This window comes from Manduca sexta, unplaced genomic scaffold, assembly GCF_014839805.1.
Source record: "Manduca sexta isolate Smith_Timp_Sample1 unplaced genomic scaffold, JHU_Msex_v1.0 HiC_scaffold_2253, whole genome shotgun sequence".
In the NCBI taxonomy this organism is placed as follows: domain Eukaryota; kingdom Metazoa; phylum Arthropoda; class Insecta; order Lepidoptera; family Sphingidae; genus Manduca; species Manduca sexta.
The window spans coordinates 1-9,762 of NW_023593199.1; the positions used below are offsets into that span (position 1 = coordinate 1).

Below are 9,762 nucleotides of genomic sequence, written 5' to 3' on the forward strand. Positions count from 1 at the left end.
CTCAAGAAAGGTACACAAAACGTCCCGCATAAATTTTTCAGAAAAATGGTCTCATTTGTGCCATTCTTGCTTTAAAATATGTCCCGCCCTATACACGTCTTATATATCAACGTCACTACGTCAACATTCCTTAATTCCTCAGAGCTTGCGCGCGGACCATAATTATTTTTGGACTTTATGAACAAACCAATACCACATTTGTTGTATTATGTTTATTTGTTTAGTACATAATTCACCATTTAACATCTCACCTTAAAATTTAATATTCGAAATAGTTAACCTTTATTAGTTGAGATTTAAAATTTTATTAATTGGCAAAATGGACATTGACTTAACTTAAAATTATTTTTTTTTACTAAGATCAAAATGGCATATTTTTAATTCCGAAGTGCATTCGAGGTACTTAAACTACCCAGGCAATAGGTATGTTATGTTTTTGCGCGTAACATCGTGCTTTGACCAGACGGCTCCAGGTATATTGTGGCGGGGCCCTGCATCCACGGCTCACCATCCACTTGCATCGCGCAGGACCCTTGTAGTTCAATCTATAAAAAACATCACAACTTAATATTATAATTTCATATATCGTCGCTGTAGGTGGAGAACTAAATAACTCAAAATTTCTAGTTTCGAGATAAACGCGATTAACTGTTTTTCGTTATTTTTAAGCATTACTAAAAACTTTTAATAATTTTAATGTCACTATTTTTATATATCTTGGGTCTTATTATCTATTATATTATGCATTAACAAAAAAAACTGTGACATGAAGATTAAAAATATAAAAAAATAAAAACTTCTTATTTAATTTTGCCACGACAATGTTTTGTAAGTTTGCTGAAATAAACTAAATAACTCGTATATTTATTTAGTTTTGCCACACTAGATACCATATGGTAAAGTAATTATAAGGTTAAATAATTACAATTATAGAGTTTATTAAAGTGAATACCATTAGGATTTTCAATATCTAAATTAAACAAATCAAGTTGTTTAGTTCTTCTACACACTTGATTAATTTTGTTAAACAATAGACTCGAGGAAGAATTAAACAACTCATTTTATTTAATTTCTTTACTATTGAACAGATTATAAGTAGCAGTTTATTGATTTTATTATTTAATTATTTACTTTTTTCAACAAAATATATATTATTCGAATATATTTATTTCTCCACTTTTAACATAAAAACAGCTATAATTTCGAAACGGGATAAGATAATGAAATGCTTGCTAGGCCAAATATGCGCCATGTTTTGGGCAACACAAAAGTGATGAAAGTCCAAAATGGCCAAAATCCGAGTTATTTAGTTCTCCACCTACAACGACGATATATGCCTGTAACATTGTAGAATTACACTGAAAAGGTTTGAACCACTGACGTATATTCTATAGACCGAACGTCCATGTAAACTATTTGTTCAAAATCTGAAATAAAATGGCAACCAAAATGTCACTGTTATAACCAATTTATTTACTTTAACAACAAATAATTGTACTTATACGGATTACAGTACAGTTAAATCAAACACAATGAGTACGCCGTACGGAATGCTAGATCTAGTACGTAGTACATATATAAAGATGGTTTGAACCAATAACTCACTCCACTAGGAAAGTACAAGATGGTGAATCGATATACTCTACTTCAATGGAAGACTATGTTGCGGCAGGCGAATCTAGCTTGGGTTTCGAAAGAAAAATGTTTAGTTTAGTGACTTAAACCGTTAATTTAAAACATACCTTAAGTCTAGAAGCTTGTGCGAATCGATACGGCTCCGCTAAACCGCACTGAAGCCGCGCAATGTGGAATGATGACGAAATGCCAACTACCTGCAACACAGGTACACTGTACATGAATAAATAGTTTGCTTTGCTTTTGTCTATTGTCTCTCAATTTTAACGCAGAATAATGACGTAATTTTGAACACTAGTTAATTTTATATTTATAAAACAATAAACCTTCTCAATTTGAAATGGAAAAACGTGCTTTAATAGAACTTTTCAAATTTAATGGATTCATAAAATTTTCATGATTATAAGTTTGATATCCATCGAAGATCGAGCGAAATCGGCGGAATGCTAAAACTACCCGATTAGTTGCTGCATATTCTTTTCACCTAGATGCATGAGCGTACTCAGGGGAAGAGGGTTGCTGACCCTTCCCCTTTTTGGATACAATACAGTACCTACATATTTCTTATGTCAGTACTTGTATATGTTGAATTATTACTTTCATTAACAATAAACTATGTAAAATTTGTACTTCGCCCCCTCCTAGGTCTAAATTAGATTAGTCTAGTGGTATAAGTCTTTTATGCTCATATTTAGAGACACTAAAAAATGATTAAAATATTATTTTACCTCCAGTCGTCCGTCGTCTATATGTTGTTCTGGGACTTCTCCCTCGTTTCCCATTCCTGAAAAGTTATTGATAGGTACAGCCTCAGAACAAGAACAAGCATAGAAGGAATCTAAATTACCCTCATATACTTATCCTATTTTTTCAAATAGGCCAAAACCGTTGAAAAGAACGAGACAAATATTATGTTACTAAGGTCGGCTTGCGTACACTTTAAAATAATCAAATGGTTACCTTTGGTCATCTTTATGATGCCGAATTAAAAAGCAAATAAAATGTCAAATGTTCCAACTTGCCAATCTCAAAACAATGTCACAAACGCCCCACACAATTTAGTTACGTTATACTTCAGCGCGTGCTTTTCAAAAGTGGCTACATGTTGTGTAATATTTTTGTTGTTAATTTTAATAAATACACAGTGCTGTTTAAGTAAAATATAACCCTACGAACAAGCAATGGCCTGCGTTATTGTAAAAAATGGTTTAACATTTAGTTTAAATTAAGAAAATGTTAGAAATTTCGGAAGGAATGGAAATCGCTGTAAGTAACAAACAAGAAATCGGCCAGAATTTCGTCTAGGCGAAAGCCAGTACGCCTTCTGTTCTTTTCTGACTTTCTTAGGGATTAAAAGATACAAGAGGTGTGATTTGACAGAAGCTACCAAAAATGGGACAGTAAAATTAAAACACAGCGGTATCATTCATGTCACATATGTTTGATAACTTATTTCAATGTTAATAAAACTTTGTCGAAATGCTTAGAGCAAACACGGTGGTGTTTTTTCCAATGCCAATTGGGACGAGCTATGCAACGATAAATTTTGCCTCATAGCATCATCTGTGGGGAATCTGCAATGAAACACATTGTATGAAACACACTATGAAAATCAGATAGTTTCCTCGACCCCAGCCTTCGCGCGGTTTCCAAGTGGCTTTTACCACTACACCACCGTATATTGAAAGTAAAAGGCAATTTATGCAAAATAGTAAACTACAATATACTAAAATCTATGTTATAGACAGAATAAGCAACAACACTATTTAACACGACTACGTAAATTGGTAAAAATGAAAAATACTTAATAATGACTGGATCGAATGGCCAACAGCAAATTATAACATGACTACAGCATAATAAAGTATAAGTAATATCAGTTTTTGCACTTATGTACAGGGTTTAAGCAAATATATTAGGTTTTTTGTTTACTCACCGATGGAAGCTGATGATTTCAGTTTCATTTTCTTTACGAGAAGAATGAGATTTACACCTACAATAACGCAGGCCATTTTGTTCGTAGGGTTATATTTTACTAAAACAGCACTGTGTATTTTTTAAAATTAACAACAAAATATTACACAACATGTAGCCACTTTTGAAAAGCACGCGCTGAAGTATAACGTAACTAAATTGTGTGGGCGCGTTTGTGACATTGTTTTGAGATTGGCAAGTTGGAACATTTGACATTTTATTTGCTTTTTAATTCGGCATCATAAAGATGACCAAAGGTAACCATTTGATTATTTTAAAGTGTACGCAAGCCGACCTTAGCAACATAATATTTGTCTCGTTCTTTTCAACGGTTTTGGCCTATTTGAAAAAATAGGATAAGTATATGAGGGTAATTTAGATTCCTTCTATGCTTGTTCTTGTTCTGAGGTACAGCCAATATTTTCAAACGACAATGACATTTAACTATCTAAATGTAGAAAATAGTTGGTACAAATAAGCAGGTAAGTGTTATGGTATCTACAACTTGTTGACTTAAAGAAAGATTGAAATTGAGAGAATAAGCTTATTTTGTTTAATTTTTACCCAATATAATATAAAAACATGATATTAATTAACCTAAATTACACGAGTCTTCGTTGTTTATTTTAAATTTATCCCTTGTTATAAGTATTGACATGAATGCGTCAATTCACAATTGAAACTGGCAGTAATACTCTTCAATTCAGATGAATCACTTGACAATAAAAAATAGTGTACTGACGCCAGAGGTCGACGCCGGCGCCCACGACGCGATGTTGAGCGCCAGTAGCGCCTGCAGCGGCGGCAGCGCGCAGCGGCGCGCTCCACCCACGCGCAGGCGCCGCTCCAGCGCGCGCACGCCCGCGTCCAGCGCGCCCACGCCCAGGCACGCGTACGCCACCTCATGCAACGGCCCCTCGGATCATATGCCTAATGCCAACACTCTCAGGGATCCGCCACTCTTTGAGTCTCTTAACTTTCAAACACCTTTTTTGTATTTTAACCACAATATACATCTTACATGCAAAGAGATCATGTTAGTGTCATTCTGTTACAAACCGTATAAAATATTTTTTAATTGATCATACGTTATTGTGAATACTAGTTCAGGTAAATCAGATCAAAATGTACTTACATAATTCAAAGTTCGACTGGCGTATCTATAAAGGAACTGTGTCCTGGCGTGGTGGAAGTCCAGCGCGACTTGTGCGTCGACACCGATGCTCGCGTAATTGTACGCGTAGAGCACACGGTCGGCGCGCAGCCGGCCGAGCCGAGACCGCTGCGGCTTTATTGTTATTTTCCATCTGAAATATAATTACAAGTCAATTTATTGACTTACATTCTTATTTCTTGTGTATTAAAAAAAAATAAATGTAATATAATAAAATGGAAATAAATGATTTTCCTGTTGTGTGCAGTTAAAATTTACCTTGGTTAATCACGTTCCATGAGGAGATTCCACAAAAAAAATAGCTATACAATAAATAATTTAAGCGCCACTGAATTATTATAAAAGATATTCTTATAGTCTAAGATCCCGTTGCAGAATTAGTGCGCTCATCAGTATATGTTAAAAACTACATTCTTACACATATTTATGCTTAGAAGAATATATATCTACTAGGTTGCCTATTAAAACTTGGCCGCAAATATTTTTAATTAAATTATTGTTAATCGATTTTTCGGAAAACATTTCATTCATTTGATTTTCAAATAAAATAGCGTCCACTTCATGACAATACACATAAAGACTCTGAAAAACCACGGTTGCCGTTGCGCACTTGGCCGCACCTCTTCGCAGCCAGGTGTAAGCAGGTATGACTATGATACATTTACTCGTTCATAATGTATATTTATTAGCTATACATCAAATTAAAGCTGAATTTTTCTGATGATCATGATACACGGTTGCCTAATTAAATCTGGCCGCAAATAAGGGTTGCCGACTCTTAAAAATGATAAATATTGAAGGTAGAGTGAAGAGAGCTAGCGCGTTATATTACCAGTCAGAAAAGGATACCATACATAGCATGTAGTACATAATAAGGTTATATTCCCGTGACACACGTCATGTAGCTGTCATGTTTGCCGGCAAACATTCCGATGCTAAATGGGTTAATATACTTCGAATAAAATTCATGAAGATGAAGGCGTGTTTTCTGTGTGAGAAAAATGCAATGTACTTGACTTTGATGATGCATCATTCAAAAGTGTTTGCTAATGTTATTATTTCGTCGTAAAAAATATAAATACAATGATATTATATTAACAATTGAATCTACCTGTGACTTTGGATATCATACAGCGTGTCTTAAAAAAATTACAGTTTTAAAGCATAAAGATACAGAAGAATTCTATATGGTTTCTGGGAGATTCAGCTCCAATGCAAGTTGAAAATGTTCTCTGTGATTCCACGAACAAATCTTCCGATAATGACGATGATTATGATATTTCTAGCGATGAAAGTTATGAAAGTGATAGCTTCTATGATAGTGAAAATGAAAGCTCTGATGGTTCAGATTTTAAATAAAATTTACGGATAGATAAGATACGTTTGTTTAATTTTTGAGTTACTTAAATGCTTCATTTATATGTAATAAGTTATTGAATACTTGAATAAAATATAATATTTACTCAAACAGTACTTGCACAATAAAATTTTATTTTACGTGAGTAACCTAATTTTATTTTTAATGGATAGTAATTTATTGTGGTAATTTTACATTTATCATTTTGAGAAGACTTTTTGGAGTATTTATTAAGTTGTATCTACTATTGTTTTAACTGGTGGTTGAGAACACGATCATCAGGCGTATGCGCAATGGCTCAAAAGTGTCGTACAGCTAGTACTCGCTATCCTTTTCTGACTGGTGATATTACGCGCTAGCTGTCTTTCACTCTACCTTCAATATTTATCATTTTTAAGAGTCGGCAACCCTTATTTGCGGCTAGATTCAATTAGGCAACCGTGTATCATGATCAACAGAAAAAATTCAGCTTTAATTTGATGTATAGCTAATAAATATACATTATGAACGAGTAAATGTATCATAGTCATACCTGCTTACACCTGACTGCGAAGAGGTGCGGCCAAGTGCGCAACGGCAACCGTGGTTTTTCAGAGTCTTTATGTGTATTGTCATGAAGTGGACGCTATTTTATTTGAAAAACAAATGAATGAAATGTTTTCCGAAAAATCGATTAACAATAATTTAATTAAAAATATTTGCGGCCAAGTTTTAATAGGCAACCTAGTAGATATATATTCTTCTAAGCATAAATATGTGTAAGAATGTAGTTTTTAACATGTACTCGATGAGTGCACTAATTCTGCAGTGGGATCTCGTACTATTACGCATAATACGAAACATTATAATTTTACTATCCTCAGAGATAAAAACACAAAAAATTCGCACTAAATGTTATTATACCAGAATAAAATGTTTACCTATCGAGTAATTGTTGCGAAGCTTGCTTGACGCCAGAAGCGATAGCGTGTGCGTCCAAGTGCGAGGGGCAGCCCGGTCCCCAGCCCAGCACGCGAGATAAATCATTACCGGTGCCCATCGGCAGTATAGCCACCGACGCCTGTTCGACAAGCGTTATTTATTAGTGGAAGCTAGTAGCGAAAACGGTGTAAGTGTACTTAATAAATTAATAATAAATATTATTAATTTATTAAGTACATAAGAATACTTAATAAATTAAATATACTTAATAAATTAATAAATATTATTAATTTATTAAGTATATTAATGTTTTAAAAGTACATCCTCATTCTGTTAGCAACACAACTTTCTCAAGGATGGCAAAATACCCACAAGCCAGCGGAAAGACGTCAATGCCAATAATAAGTTCCGGTGAAGCGACGTAGGCCCGAGGTTTAACAATTGATAACCAAAATAAATTGGTTATAAATTCCGTGCTGGCTCTATAAGTTACATAGATCTACAACGGATACCTATGCCTATGATCACCCATCAACGGAAGTGAGTGCCGATTGCTGATCAACTATTAATAGTAGATCACGTTAAATCAATTCATTTGATCGACATCGCTCTGTGTTAAACGTTAGACTAAGCACATGATCATTTAAAAGGGATTATCTTCATTAAGCGACTCGTTATTGTGCTGAACTCACTTTAACATTATCAGCAGTTGCCAGGGAATTGAGAACCCAAGCCACGGTTCCGTCTCCGCCACAGACCAGAATGCGACATTTCGGTGGAAGCCATCGCACTACCGTCTCGGGAGTGTTGGTGCTTATATCTACAACCTAAAATATTTTGAATTAAAACGTTTCTTAAAATTGTTTTTAAGTCGCAGAAATTGAAGCCAAAGTAATTACTGGGCGGTATGAAATTAAACTTCTAAGTTCTCGGGATGAGGTGCGCTGTTCAGTTTCATGCATGATTAGTGGGCTATGGTTTAGCGTGACGAACACAGTGTCAGTCTCTAAGTATTAAGATATGTACAAAACATTGAATTGTGCCACTATCAATCTATTCCAGCATTACATTTTACCTGTATAGGATTAAGAAGCCCTCTGAACAGAGAAAGCACTTCATCTCCTCTATTGCTTCCAGATTTGCGATTTGCTAGAAAGTTACAATACACGTAAAATGGTGAATAACTCACTTCCTAAACACAAGCAAGTTTGTCAGGGATAAATCGTTCTACAGCCGGAAACGATATTTCCATATCAGAGATGTTATCACTCATATATAACTCGCATACAACTCACACTAGTCTAAATGTGTATCAAAATTTGACGAAGGCGCATGTTTGCGAAAGGCTGGAAGCTGAGTACGTGCCGTCTATACGTCCAGACGATCTGCGCTGAGCATACTGAACATAAGTATACGCGTACTATTCCAGCTACTGCAAGGCCGCATAATCGCTATAGTAAGACGTACCCTGACGACTGTATCACGCCTGCGGGAAGCCTAATAAGTATATTAGGGTATAGAAAGCTTTAATCTCTAGTCCATTTGGTTTCAACTTACCAATAACTATTAGCGGTTCCCAGTTTTCGTCAGACAAGGGTTTTATGTTCTTTATAACTTTTTTCTCCATTTGAACGGAGGTAGGAGGAATGATAAAATGTTTATATTTCTGAAAATCACATTCCTACAAAAAGACGAAAACAGTATAATACACGGAATTTAAAACTGTGTTGGTAACTTAGTTGCATTACGTGCATGACAAGACTACCGCTCTGACGTTTTTGGTGCAAATATGGGGTAAGGCACGGGGATGTTGGATTTTTGTAATCAATTTTAGCCCTGAGTCTGTCATTTGTACCGGATGTAACGATAGACACGTTAGAATCACATCATAGAACGAAGGCAGCGCAATGATGACGAATTTGCCACTTTGTCTTGCGACTACAAGTCGACCACGAATCGCGGGGCGCGGGGCTTTGTAAATTATTATTTGGGCAGGCTTCTGTGTGTGCTCGTGAGATATCGTTGTCATCCTTCGTTTCATGGCTACGCGATTCCACCGCCCCAACGTTGCGCCGCAACTGGCCTCATGGTAGCATGACAAAGCGACAAACGGGCTCCATCGCGCTACCCGTTCCCACTACCTGCCACCGTTGCTCGTAAGCCCATGTCGTGGCCGAGTGGTTAGGGATACATTAAAAGATACCAAAGCTCTGATCCATATTATATAAATTGAGTTTGCATGACTTGTTTCCTTAATCTGTGGCTCTTTAAGATATCAATAAGTTTCCTAAATTATGCTATTAGTTATTACTAACCTCTGATTTTATTTCCTCAAAATCTATTAGAGATTTGATCCTTTGGCACCAACAGCAGAAATATTTTTTTACATTTTCTTCATGCTCTGCGTTATCACCTCTTGCAACACCCACTACAAAGAGTTAAAATATTTTTTATTGATATTAAATTTATGGCACCCTGTTTATTATCTTATGTACAATCAGATAGAATTAGGGCAGAAAATATCTCCTACTTGTATCTATAGAAACCTGCAAACCTGCCCGTGAGTAACGAGACAAGCTTGCTGCTCGCCTGTTGGTAAGCGATACAACCGATATGCTATAGGCTATATATCATCACGCTATACCCAATAGGAGCGGAGCAGTAATGGCTAATCTCAGGAACCACCGATCCAAACTGAAAA

General features: G+C 35.6%; 1 protein-coding gene across 1 annotated transcript; it reads right to left on the reverse strand.

The window, feature by feature from the left end:
• Positions 1-197: 197 nt before the first annotated feature.
• Positions 198-9,520, reverse strand: LOC119192021 (diacylglycerol kinase epsilon-like). Its single transcript, XM_037445874.1, is given in 11 exon segments — positions 198-545; positions 1,743-1,832; positions 2,364-2,419; positions 4,352-4,372; positions 4,375-4,510; positions 4,745-4,916; positions 7,061-7,200; positions 7,754-7,888; positions 8,137-8,210; positions 8,619-8,742; positions 9,377-9,520. Coding segments are annotated over 10 exon segments (1,011 nt in total). The 5' UTR covers positions 8,689-8,742; positions 9,377-9,520; the 3' UTR covers positions 198-428.
• Between the last annotated feature and the right edge of the window lie 242 nt (positions 9,521-9,762).